The sequence below is a fragment of the Pristis pectinata genome, chromosome 19 (assembly GCF_009764475.1).
Source record: "Pristis pectinata isolate sPriPec2 chromosome 19, sPriPec2.1.pri, whole genome shotgun sequence".
In the NCBI taxonomy this organism is placed as follows: domain Eukaryota; kingdom Metazoa; phylum Chordata; class Chondrichthyes; order Rhinopristiformes; family Pristidae; genus Pristis; species Pristis pectinata.
This window is the reverse complement of record NC_067423.1, coordinates 34,039,671-34,057,150: the sequence shown is the minus strand read 5'-3', so window position 1 is coordinate 34,057,150 and position 17,480 is coordinate 34,039,671. Positions and strand designations below refer to the sequence as shown.

The following is a 17,480-nucleotide window of genomic DNA, read 5'->3' as shown; positions in this document are numbered from 1 at the left end:
TTCACACAGAAGGTGGTGGGTATATAGAACGAGCTGCCAGAGGAAGTGGTAGAGGCAGATACAATTACAATGTTTAAAAGACATTTGGACAGGTTCATAGATAGGGAAGGTTTAGAAGGCTATGGGCCAAATACAGGCAAATGAAAATAGCTCAGGAAGGTACTTCAGTCAACATGGACAATTTGGACCAAAGGGCCTGTTTCCATGCTGGATAATTGTATCACTCTACCTGTTATTGAGGTGGAGCACCAGTATCAAATTTCTTCTTTCTTCCTTCCATTCCAGACATGGCTTCTACATTCTTCCGCCAGTCGTGGACTTCAACCTGTTTGTGTTCCTTCAATCACAATAGAATATACATATTAAATTGAATTTCATATCAAAAAGGAGAATAACCATGCCCATTTTAAGTTGTATACATGACTTAGTTCATGTGAATGTGATTTCCTGAAATATCAGAAACAGACAAGGAATGGTAAATGCATCATTTACCACAACATCTCAAGTGATGGTTACTCTTACATGGATGCCTTTTACCAGATTGGAGATTGAGCAGGCAGAATGACTCTGGGGGAGGCCAGAGCTGGAGAGCTCCAAGAAGCACCATGTTTCCACTATCATGGTGCTCAACCCTATTAATGGAGTAGACTTTCTACTGGGACCATTACAGTGCATCACAGAAATGGACACTTTGCCCCATTACATCCATGCCAACCTTTTTGCCCATCTGTACTCATCCCATTTTCCTGCATTAGATCTGTACTCTCTATGCCTTGCCTATTTATGTGCCTGTCTAAATGTCTCAAATGTAGTGATTTTGTCTGATTCCACTACCTCTTCTGGCAGCAAGTTCCAGATATCATCCACTCACTGTGTAAAAAAAAAACTTTCCCCTCAAATCTCCTTTCAGATTCCTTCCTCTCACTTTAAACTATGTCCTCTTGTTTTTGTTACCCTGACCCCAGGAAAAAGATTCTGGTTATCTACCCTATCCATGCCTCTTATTATCTGATATACCTCCAACTCCTTCACTCCAAGAAAAATAAACCCAGCCGATCCAATCTCTTCCCATAACTAAAATCTACCAACCCAGGCAACATTCTGGTGAATCTCCTCGGCACTCTCTCCTGAGCAACTATAGTCTTCTTATAATGTGGTGACCAGAACTGCACGCAATACTCCAAATGCAGCCGAACTAGTGTTTTGTATAGTTCCAACATTCCATCCCAACTTTTATATTCTATGCCCTGACTTATGAAGGCAAACATGGCAAATGCCTCCACCACCCCATCTGTGTTGCCACTTTCAGGGAACTATGGACTGAACCCCAAGGTCCCTCTATTCTTCAAAATTCCTCAGTGCCCTACCATTATATATATCCTACCTCTATTTGGCTTTCCAAAGTTCATCACCTCACACTTGTCAGGATTAAATTCCATCTGCCAATGCTCCACCTAACTTTCCACCTGATCTATATCCTGCTGTAGCCTTAGACATCCGATTCACTATCCACAACACCACCACCTTCCATTCATCCACAAGCTTAACGATTGTACCTCCTCCATTAACATCCAAGTCATTACTATATAATAAAAAAATAACAAACGTCCCAGCAGCAATCCCACCTATCTGCCTCCTATCACCAAGTCAATGTTGGATCTAATTAGCCAGCTTGCCTTGAATCCCGTGTGCCTTAACCTTCTGGACTAGCCTACCATCTTTGACCTTGTCAAGTGCCTTGCTAAGGTCCATATAGATAACATCTATTGCCCTATCTTCATCAATCTTCTTAGCCACCTTGTCAAAAACACAATCAAATTAGTTTTTGAAGAGGTGGCTAAGAAGATTGATGAAGATTTCCCCCACACAGCTATGCTGATTATCCCTGATCAGCCCTGGCCTTTCTAAATGTGCATAAATCCAATCCCTTATGATTTTCTCCAATAATTTCCTTACCACTGATGCAAGGCTCACCAGCCTCTAGTTACATGGTTTATGTCTGCTGCCTTTCTTAATACTCTATATGTACTGCCCTCATGTTCTCCTGCTTCTCTTTTGCATTCCCCTCGGTCATGCCTGAAACTTCTATACACCGGAACATTAAGCTGCCACTTCTGCCCTTCCCTCAACCATGTTTCTGTGATCGCAATAACATTGTAATTCCAAGTGCTGATCCATACTCTAAGATCATGAATTATCTGTGAGGCTCCTTGCATTAAATTAAATACAGTGGAGCCTGCCAGCAAACCACCCCGCCCCCCCCCCCACCCCCCCCCTCCCCCCCATGCTGCCTAACATGCCTCTGTCTGCTCTGGCCACAGGACTTGCTTGATTTATCCTCTACCTTTTTCTCCTCACCTGTTGCATTGCTAATATGCTTCCTACTCCCTTGCCAAATTAGTTTAAAGCTTCTGAGTAGAGTGAGCAAACCTCCCATAAGAATATTGGTCCACCTCCAATTTAAGTGCAAGCTGTTCTTCTTGTACAGATCCCATCTATCTGAGAAGTGATCCCAATAATCCAAGTACCTAAAGCCCTCACTCCTGCACCAACTCTTTAGCGAAACATGCATCTGTCCTGTCCTCCTACTTCTACCCTCACGAGCACATTGCCTGAAAGTTTTCCATTCAGGGAAGATACAGGAGCCTGAGGGCACATACCACCAGGTTCAAGGACAACTTCTATCCCACTGTGATAAGACTATTGAATGGTTCCCTTATCCGATGAGATGGACTCTTGACCTCACAATCTACCTTGTTTGGCCTTGCACCTTATTGTCTACCTGCAATGCACTTCCCTGTATCTGTGACACTTTACTCTGTACTCTGTTATTGTTTTTACCTGTACTACCTCAATGCACTCTGTACTAACTCGATGTATCTGCACTGTGTAATGAATTGATCTGTACGAATGGTATGCAAGACAAGTTTTTCACTGTACCTCGGTACAAGTGACAATAATAAACCAATACCAATACCAAAGAGAATGCTAGAGAAAGTACACAATATAAAGCAAAAGAAGATTGAGTGGGAGAGGAGGTAAGATAGAAAGCAGGAACACTAATGAGGAAAGGAAAAGGCATAACAAAAGATAAAGTGAGAAATACGAAAGGAAGTGAAATGAGGCTGTGAAGAGAAAAGGATACAGAATCTGCTGATGGTGAATGCTTGTATACTTCCTTTCAGTACAGATAGATTCTGTGACCAATTTTTCAACACTTAACATGTTGACAAAATACATAAAACATAAAATAAAATACAGTAGTTTAACCAAACCAGGTATAACGTAACCTGTGCAACATTTTCCTAGAACGTTATAAATGTAGATAACAATTTAACCAGCACAAAAGTAAACTAAATGATCAGGATAACCTGAAGATTGAGGAACCAAAAATATTAATAACTAATATGCTCTATAACAATATCATACCTTTTCATCCTCTTTTTTCACTGATTTTAAATGTGACCTCAAATCCATGGAAGTTTTGTAGGTGGTCTCTGCTATAGCACCCAACATTTCATCAGCAGATACTCTGACTCGACGTAGGGTTGGACGTTTGAATTTGCCTTTGAGATCTAAGACCTTCTGGGTTAAGTTATCGATCTAAATAAAATAAAACATATTGTCAACCGATCCTGCGAGAATTTACAACTACAGTTTTCTTCAATAAAATGAGAACTAACCAATTTACCTCTCTGGCATTTTTGGATACTTTAACTTCAACATCATAGCGCTCCGCATCAACACTATCGATCATCTGGTGGAATTTTTTGCACATACTCTAAAACATTCCAAAACAACATGAACAGGAAGGTCAGAAAAGCCAAAAGCCTCATTCAAAAGCAATGCTGTTGTTCTCCTCTTTACATTCTTCAGGAGGAATTATTTACCTTCACTGCCTGACTTTAATAGGGTGAACACTGTGCAGACCACTAATGATCTGCTCTATCTTATAACAACGAAGGTGACAATGGTGAAAGTGGTCCCCTCTGTACCATTTCTTAACAAATGTCAGCTTCATAAGTTGGTGTATAAAAACACCTCTGAATGGCAATTCCAGCTACTTCCCTTCAACTATTCAATTCTTGAACCAAGCGGCAAAATCCTGATCACTACAGTTTAGCAACACTGTGACCACTTTGATCACTATGCACTAAAATGGACTTTGTTCTTTTGTCCTGATAGTGTTCTTTCTAAAAAGTGTATAATTTATGTTTTTCTTGTGAATGCTGCTTATGATGTTATGTGCCTGTGATGCTGCTGCAAGTAAGTTTTTCATTGCACCTGTGCATATGACAAACTTGACTTTGACTTTCCATTCAGTTTACCCTCACTCCAAATTGAGGTCAAATGATCTGCCTCCCTCCTTGCATCACCCTGACATCAAAAAAACACTTAGCAGGTCAGGTGAAAGAATCAGGGAAGATGTCCCGGGTCAATGACCTTTGATCATAACTGCATTGTCCATGTCGTCATTTTTACCCCTTAGTCAGGAGGTTCAGCACATACAAGTACAAAGTCCAGGCTGAAGCTCTAGTGTTATACTGAGAAGTGCTACACTTGTCGAGGTGCTGTCTTTAGCATCTCTGCTCTGAGGTGAATGTAAAAGAGTCCATGGGACTAAATCAAAGAAATCCCAGCCAATGTTTATCTCTCAACCAACAACAAAAATGAAATTTGGTTAATATCACATTTTTTGTGGGAGCTTTCTAAGTGCAATTTTGGTGCTGTTTCTTGCACTACAATTCAAAAGCAATTCACCAGCTGTAAAACACTTGGGGTATGAAAGGAACTATCTAAGTGGAAGTCTCTTCTTTGTCCTTGAACTGAATGAATTGCTAGGCCATTTCAGAGAACAATTAAGAGTCAACCTCCTTAGTACTTGCATGGATTCATTTGTGAATCAGAATTCTGTTTTTTTTTCATTAACTGGAGAGGCAGATACATCAGGGACATTTAAGGGACTCTAATATAACCACATGAATGATAGAGAAATGGAGGGCTATGCGGGAGGGCAGGGTTAGATAGATATTAGAGCAGGATAAAATGCTGGCACAACATTGTGGGCCGAAGGGCCTGTCCTGTGCTGTAACATTCTATGTTCTAATTTATACTTTAGTCTAGAATTAATAATTAATTTGAAGTTCCAAATGATTAGTCCATCTATGTTTCCTCTGAGTACTCAGACTACTAAAGGCAGATTGAAGAAGGTCACCACCTCCAATATTCAATCAGAAAGAGCTGGGACACAGATCCATATCTCTTAGGTGTTAGTATCTCAATGGCGTTGTTAATTTGTCTTTGTTCAGTTTGCATGAAGAGGCATTGGCTCACCAGGGAACAGGAATGCAAGCAGACGTTAGTCTCTTTTACAAGTAGATTTTTAATGCATTTCTTTTAAGACCTTTAGTTTGCACATAATAGACCAATATCTTCAGCTTTCAGGCATTTCATCCACTTGTACAAAGACTGTTCAGTGGTGTCCAGATATGGTAGTCAAGAGTCTAAATTATCAGTGCGTCTTGAACGAACCATGCAACCAGAAAAAGTTTGCTGTACCTCATGGCATCATGTGGCTGCTGACACTCTTTGGTCAAATGCAAATGGGAGTGTTTTCCTACTTCCTCAGGTCTAGGGGTAGTGGTGAGTGGGTTCAGTGCAGCTCCAGCACAGCTTCACCAGAACAACCCACCAGCCTTTTTGCAAAGCAAAAGTAGATAGAACCGTTAATAGGAATCAAATTGTTGCATTTTATGAAGGGGAACCATGATGAAGAAGTAAGGAAGAAGCACAATAGCCAGTGATTAACTAGTTGGTTGGTGTATACTAAACAGAAGAATTCTATAAGTGATGGATAAGTGTCTTGTTAGAGCTGTAAATATTTATCCATGATTCATTTTCACTCAATCCTTAGTTTGTAGTAACCTTGGACCTCTGTTGTACATGGGTGAGATTACTGCTGTCCAAACAATGAGGTGATGAGGAATGAAACACAGAAAATCATCATTTGGCATTCTCTCATTATATGACCCTTATACAGAAGTAATTTCAATGTGGACTGGACATGACAGCAGGAAAATAGGCAGGCACTAAAGTGAGCATTATTTGTTGGAAAATGTAAGACTATATTTTCTAAATTCAGGAAGTTCTGCATCCTACACTTTCTGAAAGCAGATTATTCTTGGATGGTTGCAGAGTAACTATCTGACTGACATCCAAAGACTTCCATCCATTCAACTGTTTACAAGTTTGTATTGATTGGAGCTTTTACTGAAAAATAAACCACAATTTACTTGCAATTCCTGAATTGAAAGGCTTGACGTGTTAAGTTCTGGCACAGTTTCCTTAAGCACACGATTTTTCTCTGTATCTCTTTCACTCTTTTCTTTTTCCAGTTTCTTGGAGGCATTTGCAAGCATCAAACTCTAATATAAAACACAGAAATATTAAGATTTGAAATCTTAAACTTTAAGTACTAGCTCATTATGGACTGAAAAAAAAACAAAGGATTCTTGACTACTTTAGGGAAATGATTTCTTAATCTGATTCACACTAGAAAGTTAGTAGCAGAAAAGCCATTGCTTACTTGGGGACCATTAACACTGGTTACCAAAGCTAATTGGAGATTTAAAGTAGCCTTTAATATGGATATTTTGTATATCAACTGATATATACTATCTATAAACTGATGCACTAAAATCATCGACAAAGCCAATATTTAGTGGGCAGATCATTATTTATGCAAAGTAATTGTTCATAATGCTTTTAAATGATTTGCCCTACCAACACAATCATCATAATAAGCTTAATTATCCCAGTATAACAAATATTGGTTTCCTTGTAAGTCTGGGAGTTCCTGGCCAGAAATTCCATTTCACAACAAAATGATGTTTGGCAGCTGAAAAATGACTGAGCCCATGGCGTAATATTGCACCTGTTTCAATAAGTCTTAACACGCATCAGGAAGTTGAACTCCTGACCTTGTATTAGCACCCATTTTCCAGTGTAAAAACCATGCAAATTACATTGACAGTTGTGCTTTTCTTGAATATGCCTGGCATAAGATGTTCAGCCTACTGGTTGAACAATGACTGTTCTTATTGACTCACAGGCAACCAGCTATTTAAAGGGCCAACACTGCATTCTTTGTCCTTGTGAGATCTGTGACCTCCTATGATCTCAAATACAACTTCACACACATGCCTGATCCATGGAGGCCAGGGCCATCGTCTCTCTCAGCTTCTTAGTCTCTCAAGTTCATTTCAGGCTTCTGTCATTGATCAATCCTGCACCTCTATTTGATTCTCACTGCTGCACAGCAGGAGAAGACAATCTAGCTCCAAACTCAAGAAAAGACTTCACCTACTTCTCCTTCAGCTCACAGCAGAATGTTTAGGGATTTGCTAGAATTGCTGGCTTCAAAGTGCATATCATACTGTACTCATAGTATTATGCCTTACACAGACCTCCCTAGTCACCTCCTGTCAGAAGGAGTCTGGTGGGTTTCCATGGTCTCCATTCACAAAGAACATGTCTGCTGCTAGCATTGTTCTTCGCTGGCCTGTCCAGGTCGCAGACTCAGGGAGCACTATCCCACCCCTTCTTACCATTGCAACATTCACTATGCATCAGCACTCCCCTGGAATAGTACTGTTTGTGTAATGGAATATCCCACAAAGAGCCAAGAGCCATAGCTGCTAGGCTAAATGCTAACAGTTGCTGGAACTTGCAAAGATCAAAAGACTAACAGCACACTGGAACTGACACATCACAGTGCTTGTTTCATAAACACTGCAAATGAATATTACTATCTTTGTGAAATTTATGTAAAACAGCATGAAGGTGGTACACAGTGCTGTTTTAATGCCATTAAGTTGTAGTAAAGTAATTTATATGCCTCTGCCTTCAGTTATCACAGTAGCCACTTCAGATACCACAGTTGGGGTAATGTTGAGAAGAGACTTGCTACTTGACTGTGTATTAGCCTTTGGATTTGAATAGATGCCTCTGGAATACCAAAAATATGGGTAGCAAGGAAGGGAGGTGAAGGAATGGTGGCAAGAGGAGGAGGGCCCAGTGAGTTGAGGTGGTGCAAAGTATGATAGGGCTTGGAAATGGCAGGAAAGGAAAAGGGGAGAGAGCTGGACAGGATCTAGAAAGTAAGGATTGAATCAAAAAGCAGGGCAAAGTTTGGAGCAGCATGGGTAAGGATTTTAACTCACAGGTAGAAAGTAGGGGAGCAGCACTGACCCAGGAGTCACCTTGACCGGCCTCAACTATTGCTATAGGTGGATATGATTAACATATCTCTGGCCAGCTATTAGCACCCATCTCTGACCAGCTGAGACACACGGACAACACCAAGTACAAAAGTCCTGGGATTGGGGAAAATATATTATGGATAGAGGACTTATTATTGAACATAAAGTTTCAGGATAAATGGATCATTTTCCTGTTGTCAAGCTATAAGTACTGGGGTATGATAGGGATCAGTGCTATGGGCTCACTTATTTACAATAATTGTATATTTTAGCCAAATTGACTGACAACTTCTGAGGAGGACAGAAGAGTCTGCAAAGGAAATTAGATAGGTTAAGCAATTGGGCACACATATGCTAGATTCAAAATAATGTGGCTAATGTGAAGCAGAAAGAATAGAGAAGCAGAATATTGTTTAACTGAGGAGAGACTACAGGGTGCTGCAGTACACGAGGGATCTGGATGTGCTCACACACGGAATATAGGAAGTTACCATGCAGGTACAGCAAGTAGTTGGGAAGGCGTTACTGGAGTACTGCACACTGTTTGGTCTTCTTCTTTAAGGAGGAATATACTTGCAGGGAGGCAGTTCAGAGAAAATTTACTAGATTGATTTCCGAGACAAAGGGATTGTCTTTTGAGGATGGGTTGACAATATTGGCCTCTACTATTTTCTATTCCCCCCGACATTCTATTCAACTTCCCCCCCGTCCTCCCATATTTGGGATGTGGGAGGAAACCAGAACACCTGGAGGAAACCCACACAGACACACATAACATTCAGTAATTACTTGATACTAGAATGTTCTCGTGTTGACTCGTAATTGAGTGGCAATTTCGCTCCACTGAAGTCAAATTGGTGTTGCCTACTGTGATTGGTGAACTCCCCCCTTAGAGTCATGTACACCAAACCCTTACCAATTTGAAAGCCAGCATGACTCACACCATAAATGTGCAAGTGTAAAGGTTAACAAACCGTATTGGAACCAGTTTGGCATCCGTAGTGATCAAACTGTGCTCTGTAATAGCTGCTTCTGTCTATTAATGGAACCCTGCTCTGCACACAAATTGACAGCTCCACAGTTAGTTGAAATAATGTAGTGAATCTTCATGTGCATCAGCAAAGGAATTGTCTCATGATATAGCTCTGGAATTAAAAGCTTCTGTTTTTTTTTTATGGACAGCATTGTCTGTTAAATACCAACAGGCTGATGTAACGTCTGGCATGCCAGGATTTCACATTGATGGCGAGGAGTATTCTTTTGGGAACATTATCTATTCCTGGATTGAATAAAGTGACACAGCAATGAGTTTATAGCACAATCACAGTAAGTGCATCAAAGTCTTACCTTGAGGTGTATTTTACGTGCAATCGGGATTTTGGCCCTTTTCTGGTATAAAATAAAGAAATAGGAATACATTTAATCAGACAGAAATAAGGAAGTGTAAGTAAATAAAAAAATAAATTAGATGGCAAATTGCCAGATCCGTATATATAGCTCTGTGGGCCTGAAATATTTTCTTAAATATTGCAGTTTATTAAATGACAGACTCAATACATGTGGATCCACCAATGATATTATGCAGGAGCTCTAAGAAACTTAACAGACAATTCCTTGTAATGATTCCTCCATCATTATTGCTGCAGAACTGGCTCTAAAGAATTATAGTATAATAGCATTTGTAATTGAACAATGAGAACATAAGAAATAGGAGCAGGAGTAGGCCATGATCTTAATGAATGGCAGAGCAGGCTGATCTGGTCGTGGACGCAGCCCCACCTACCTGCCTTTTCCCCATAACTCTTAATTCCCCTATTATGCAAAAATCTATCTAACTGTGTCTTAAGTATATTTAATGAGGTCGCCTCTACTGCTTCCCTGGGCAGAGAATTCCACAGATTCACTCCTCTCTGGGAAAAGCAGTTTCTCGTAATCTCCATCCTAAATCTACTCCACTGAATCTTGAGGCTATGTCCCCTCGTTTTAGTATCACCTACCAGTGGAAACAACTTTCCTGCCTCTATCTTGTCTATCCCTTAAATAATTTTATATGTTTATATAAGATCTCCTCTTATAAGGTACTGGTTAGGCTGCATCTGGAGTACTGCAGCCTTTTTATAAGAACTGCACGCAGTACGCCATGTGCGGCCTCACCAGTACCTGTACAGTTGCAGCATAACCTCCCTGCTCTTAAATTCAATTCCTCCAGCAATGAAGGCCAACATTCTATTTGCCTTCTTGATAACCTGTTGCACCTGCAAACCGACCTTTTGCGATTCATGCACAAGCACTCCCAAGTCCCTCTGCACAACAGCGTGCTGCAAACTTTCACCATTTAAATAATAATAATAATTCTGTTTTCCCTTCCAAAGTGGATGTCCTCACATTTACCAACATTGTACTCCATCCACCAGACCCTTGCCCACTCACTTAACCTATCTATATCTCTCTGCAGACTCTCTGCATCCTCTGTGCAATTTGCTTTCCAACTCAATTTTGTGTCATCAGCAAACTTAGCATCAACCCCTGCAGCACCCCGCTCACCACTGACTGCCAACCTGCAAAACACCTACTTATCCCAACTCTCTGCCTTCTATTGGTTAACCAATCCTCTATCCATGCTAATACTTTACCCCCAACTCCCTACATCCTTATCTTATGGATAAGTCTTTTATGCAGCACCTTATCCAACACCTTCTGGAAATCCAAGTATACAACATCCACCTGTTCCCTTCTACCCACTGTGCTCGTTATATCCTCAAAGAACTCTAGTAAGTTTGTCAAACAGGATTTGCTCTTCCTGAATCCATGCTGCATCTGCCTGATGGAACCATTTCTATCCAGATGTCTCGCTATTTCTTCCTCAATGATAGTTTCAAGCATTTTCCTGACTGCAGACGTTAAGCTAACCGGCCTATAGTTACCTGCCTTCTGCCTACATCCTTTTTTAAACAGTGGCATGACATTCGCTTTCTTCCAATCTGCAGGGACCTGCCCAGAGTCCAGAGAATTTTGGTAAATTATCACAAAAACCTCTACTATAACTTACGCCATTTCTTTCAGTACCCCTGGGATGCATCCCATCAGGTCCAGGGGACTTATCTACCTTTAGGCCCACTAGTTTGCACAGCACTACCTCTTTAGTGATACTATTGAGGTCCTCACCTCCCATAGCATCCATAACATCTCTCCTTGGCAGGTTAGATGATTCCTCCACAGTGAAGACTGACCCAAAATAGTCATTCAAAGCCATGGCCATTTCCACATTACCCAATATTAATTCCCCCTTATCTTCCAAGGGACCTATGTTCACTTCAGCCACCCTTTTCTGCTTTACATAATTATAAAAACTTTTACTATCTGTTTTTATATTTTGTGCTAGTTTACTTTTATAATCTATCTTCCCTTTCCTTATCGCTTGCTTAGTGGTTCTTTGTTGCTTTTTAAAGTTTTCCCAATCTTTCAGTTTCCCACTGCTCTTGGGACTTTGTATGCATGAGCTTTTAGCTTGATGCCTTCTTTTATTTCCTTAGCTATCCAAGGCTAGCTCTCCCCACCCTGACTGTCCTTGCTTTTAACTGGAATATACTTTTGTTGAACACCATAAAATATCTCTTTGAAAGTCTTCCACTGCTCCTCAACTGTCCCAGCATATAGCCTGTGTTCCCAGTCTACACAGGCCAACTCCTTTCTCATCCTGTTGTAGTCTCCCTCGCTTTGGCATTATACACTGATTTTAGATCGAACTATTGCACCTTCCATTTGTATGAGAAATTCAATTATACTGTGATCACCCTTTCCAAGAATATCCCCACTGTCATAAGCTTTATTTACTTTATTTACTTCCCTGAAGGCTTTCACTAAAGCCACAATCAAATTGCACTAAAAGTTTCTTTTCAGCATCGCAGCGTAAAGCTCTAGAATGTTGCGCAAGTATTCCTCCCCACCTTATCCGATCCTGGCCAATTCTATGGATCTCAATTTTAACTGACTCACCTTTCAGGAAGGAGAGCTGGGCAGTATAAGAGTCAGAGTTGGCTGCTCTCACTAATCCCATTTGACTCTCCTGTATTAACCATCAGGAAACATGGACTAAGGAAACAGTGGCCTTGTTTAAAAATATAGAGGCCTGAGTGGGATTGGAGATGGGCAATGTCAGCACCCCGACAAGAAACAAAAGCTGTCTGGAGCAGAAACGATCTAGAAAACACTTAAGATTTGTTTTTTTCATGGCCACGTTGTTCTCCTCCAGGGATCATCAGGAAGACTCAGGCTTCCCCTGAGTTGGGCTGCACCATTTCTTCAATGGTGGCAAGTTTCCTTGACTCCCTTCCCCTTCACAGGCTTTACTCCTAATCATGGCTCTGATCTCCCACACCACCACCTCCTCCTCAACCCAGCAGACCAACCACTTGGATGCACGTCTGTGGATCAACAGGCTGCTAATCTCTCCATTTGTAGGGCAGGAGACAACAGCATTTTATCTGAAAGAAACCCTGCTGCTTAGTTTGTCACGCCTGCCACATCAATTGCCTTGCTGAACTTGCCAATATCCTTGCCAAATTTTCTATATCCTTGCTAAACTTGTCATATCCTTACCCAGCTTTCAATATCAACTGCTTTACGTTATCTCCCAAATTCAATGTTATGCAATATTCTGTTTTCTTAAAATACAAATTAAAGGGTCTGTTCGTATTTACTTATCGATACATTTCAAATTTCTCTGATGAGAAGTCAGATTTTGTGACTATTGCTTTGTAACCAATATTGTTTAAGTACTGTTCTTTGAAACACCCACTGTATAAATGTTCTTAATGATGGTGCAAGACAACCTGCAAACAATACTCTAATTATGGACCCCCAGTGATCTATATGTAAGTTCAACATTATTAAGTAGTTTAGAAATAATATCCATGTAGCAATCAACTTTATTGGAACCTTCATAAAGGCTACCAATAATCACACCCCAGTTCCTCACTCTTTCATCTTTTCTTACTTACCCAAGTTCCTGTCAAAGTCATGCACCATCCTGACCAGGAATGATATCATGGTTCTGTCATCATTGCAGGATCACTGTCATGGAACACACTATCCAAGAACACTAGGGAAGTGCAACAAGACAAACACCACCACCTTCTCAGGGGAAATTAGGGATGGTTAGTAAATGCTGGCCCTTGTCAGTGACACCCACATCCAATGAATGAAGTATGCACATTAAAATCTGTCTAATAATCATAAACTCATCTCATTCTGCAGTTATTTTACTTGTTAGGAATTTCCCTGAAAAGCAATTTCTTGGCCAGTTCAGGTGAAATTTTCTGCTTAAAAAAAAGCAAAAATGCCTGATCTTTTTGTGTGAGCAGTTATTAGATCAGTGTTGTCGTCTAGATTGCTTAAGAATAAAATGAACAGAGCATCCAACAGAGCAACACAGTGGTGCAACTGTCAGATCTGCTGCCTCACAACCTCAGTGCCCTGGCTTCGATCCTGACCTTAGCTGCAGTCTGTGTGAAGTTTGCATGTTCTCCCTTTGACTGTGTGGGTTTTCTCTGGGTGCCCTGGTTTCCTCCCGCATGTAAAAGAAATGCAGTTTGATCAGTTAATTGGCTGCTGTAAATTGCTCCTAGTGAGTGGTAAATTCTGTAGGGAGTTAATGAGAATGTGGGGAGAATAAAATGGGATTCATGTAGGATTAGTGTAAATGGGTGGTTGATGGTTGCTGTGGCCATAATGAGCCAAAGGGCCCAATTCTGTCTATCTCTACGCTCCAGCCTAAGCACCCCAAATTCATCAAACATTCAGCCTTTTATTTTCAACCCTGTTTTCAATATAGCAGCATAAACTAGCACCATGTCATCCAAAGTCTCCTACCCAACACCTAAAACAAATTATTTAGTTAACAGTGGCAGCTTGCTGTGAACAAATTGGCTGCTGCATTTCATTGCACTATAAAACATATTGGGACATGCTGTGGTAACCAAAAACACTGTGGAACTCCAAGTCTTATTCCCCTTCTTTGTTTTGAAAAGTTATAGTCAGAGTTATATAAGATTGTTTGAAACACTTTGGTAAGTTAGGTTTACAAGCTTCCTCTCATTTAGTTACCCACTCAAAATATGTCCATCATATTGTGAGGCCCCAGCCTAATCCTTCTAAACTACCCTATAATCTCTCCAAAATGAAAACAGAAAATGCTGGACACACTCAGCAGGTCAGTCAACATCTGGAGAGAGGGAGAGAGAGAAGCAGACTTACTGCTTCAGTTCTGATGGAAGCTCATCAATTGGAAACATTAGCTCTGTTTCCTTCTACACAGATGCTGCCTGACCTGCTGAGTATTTCCAGCATTTTCTGTTTTACATCAGATTTTCAGCATCTGCAGCTTTTTGCTTTTCTGTAACCTCTCTGCTCTTTAGAACAACATTGAAAATTACATTTGTATTTTCCCCATTTACTATCATTAGGTGTTCTTGCATATAATTTTGGTAACACCTTATCCATGAATGGTTAGCCACACCTTAGCAACTGCTTAATTCCTCAAACACAGTTTTGACTATTCAATTATTTACTCAAGGATTAAGTTCTGTATGCCTTTTGGAGCAGTTGTATGATAAATATTCCTCATTAATATTGCTGCCAAGATCTCGTGAGGTGTGAATTGGTCAATCACTCACACTTTTTGATTTGCCAACTAAATTTCTTGATTTTGATCATATTAGATATTTCTATAACCAGTATAGAAGGAGCTTCACTTTGGGTCTCATTCTTACTGCATTGTACTGGCTGTGAATGGTAACAACATTGGGTGTATAAAGTGGCTTAACACAAAAGGCCCAAAATCCCAGTCAGTTCTATGGGTGGAGATTGAGTGAATCTTCTGCTGGGTCCAAAACTCAGAAGGAGAGCTTGGTTCTATCCTGCAGTTTTCTTTTTGTCAGTTGTCATTTTGCATTCAGGAGGGAGAGGATGATTTATCTGCCTACTGTCCCCTAATGCCAAGGACTGGATTGGCTGTTTCAGGAATTCTACACACTTCCTGCCTTTACATAGCACAATTCTTGTCAAGAGAGAACCGTTTTAAATTCTGCTGCGGACTTTTGAATGATCCTGCAACTGATGACTGATTATCTTTTGTCTTCATGGCCACTGATATTTGTGAGTGCTTTCCCTTTTGGTCTGGCAAGGCTTTGGTACATCTGGGGTGAAGCAGGTGTGATCCAATACATTCTACAAAGCAGACTGGGACAGGTACAGATGCCGGTTTGTAACCCCACTTTGACCACACAAATAGGCTCATCGTGGCAGACTGGATTAGAGTTTTGGCCCAGGACAGATTGGGATTCTACTCTAATGCACTTGTGCAATGGATCCCTCAGAAGTTCAAACCCTTATTTTCCATTCTCGACATTCATATTAAATGAGGGCAACAGAAAACAGTACAATTTATAAAATGCATGCTAATTATTGATTTTTACACATAACTACATATCCAATAATTTTCAGCTATAGTTTATAGTCATTCGAGCTGATTTGATTTCATTGTTAAAACACTGTTCACAGAGAGGAATTGAAAGGAAACCAAAACTAACCTGTTCAGTGCTGTATATTGGGAGAAAAGGAAACAGGATATTTACCATTAATATAATTTTTGGAACTTATATATTGAAAAGCTGTAATTTACAAATAGAATTTAAAAACTAAATTGAAAACTATACTTACTTTCCCTCTGACATTTTGAACCTGTATAATGATAAAATAGTGACCTGTTAAACTCATTCTTGTTATATTTTCATTATCTTCCAATACTTGCTTGGAAGCTTTAAAGAACCTGAAGGTACACTATATTCAAGTGCTATTGAATAAGTTGAGTTGTATCTTATTGTACAGAATTATTGGATCCTACTTTCATATTGTTCAAACATGAAGTGCAGCAGATTGGTTCATTGTTATATCTATAGGGTGTCTACACATATTTATTGTTGGCTTTGCTCAGCATTCTCACCAGCGAGTCAGATGGTTGTAGATTCAAGCCTCACTCCAGAAATTGACTACATGTGCTTAGAAATTGGAGTTCACCCTTATTTGAGGTAATAAATGGATGTTACATGGATGCTACCAGCAATAAATTGGGAAATTGGTGAAATGGCCAATAAAACACTATTAGGCTGGTTTTAACTCTAAATCACGCACAAATCTTTACCTGCATATTTTGTGATAGCAGCTCCCAGTCATGCTTCCAGCTCTCATACATTGCTGCACTGCACTGACTGCTGGGAAGCGATCAAGCTCTGAAAGAACAAACTATCCAGCAGCCACAGTAGAGGCTACCATGAGGTAAGGAGCCAGTCTATGGTGGAACATTGCTCTCCTGTTCTCTTCACCTACTACGCAATGGTCTGGGACCTGTGCCATGAGTGACCACAGTCAGGTACAGACCCACCAAGGGCCTTGTTACTACAGCATCTTGCACTGAGGTGCATAACATAGATTGTTAACTATCTTTGTCAGTGTTCCCTCTAGGTACAAGTGGAGTACAGAAAAAATGAGTCTGGCAGAGAAGACAGACAAAACATTGACGTCTCAGCGGGGACCCTTTAATTTTCATCTCCTTGCTGAATTATTCTGGGGTTTGGTGAACTGTAAGTGAAAAACAAAGGTTGTAGTTCACACCTTCAACAGCCAGTTTCTGTGGGTAAATGCAGGAACGGCTGCTGTGCACAGGATGATACTGTTACACACAAGCCTGGCACCCAGCGAACAAGCTGAATTGCCCCTGGAAATGTCAGAGCCAATTTCCTGATGGCCACTATTTGACCTGGAAATGATCACAAGCATAATCTAATCTGCGCACAATGTACAGTTACAATTTCTAGGCAACAAACAACAACTTAGACCAGATATTAAGCCAAAACTATTTGCTTGTTCAATTGGACATTGCGCTGTTTAAAGAAGTACGTGGAGTTCTCTCATTATTTTGGTCCATGTTCCTTCTTCAATCAGCAACAGCGAAATGAGAAGTGTTTCTGGCATTGTGCACCATTGTGGGCAGCATTTTTATCTACCTAACACCAGCAACTGTCTTATAAAAGTAATTGGCTGTGAAACACTTTGAGATGACCTGATGATGTGATAAAATTCTGGGAAAGTTCAAGGTCGCTCATGTATCAAATGTCGGTCAACCCATCATTCTCATTCACTGACAACATTGCTTCAATTCTT

The 17,480-nt window shown here is 40.4% G+C and overlaps 1 protein-coding gene across 1 annotated transcript; it reads right to left on the bottom strand.

The window, feature by feature from the left end:
• Positions 1 to 232: 232 nt before the first annotated feature.
• Positions 233 to 13,282, bottom strand: LOC127580577 (troponin I, slow skeletal muscle-like). Its single transcript, XM_052034165.1, has 6 exons — positions 13,262 to 13,282; positions 9,609 to 9,650; positions 6,294 to 6,425; positions 3,692 to 3,781; positions 3,430 to 3,603; positions 233 to 337 (listed from the first exon to the last, which is right to left on the bottom strand). The coding sequence occupies exons 1-6, from the start codon at positions 13,280 to 13,282 to the stop codon at positions 233 to 235; spliced, it is 564 nt and encodes a 187-aa protein (XP_051890125.1).
• Positions 13,283 to 17,480: the final 4,198 nt, after the last annotated feature.

What these genes read in the sequence shown, in the direction of transcription:
- LOC127580577 (XM_052034165.1), bottom strand. Translation starts at nt 13,282, where the DNA reads ATGACTTTGACAGGAACTTGG. An exon ending in TGACTTTGACAGGAACTTGG is followed by an intron (nt 9,651 to 13,261) that starts GTAAGTAAGAAA and finishes ATTTTATACCAG; the next exon opens with AAAAGGGCCAAAATCCCGAT. An exon ending in TATCCAAAAATGCCAGAGAG is followed by an intron (nt 3,604 to 3,691) that starts GTAAATTGGTTA and finishes TATTTTATTTAG; the next exon opens with ATCGATAACTTAACCCAGAA.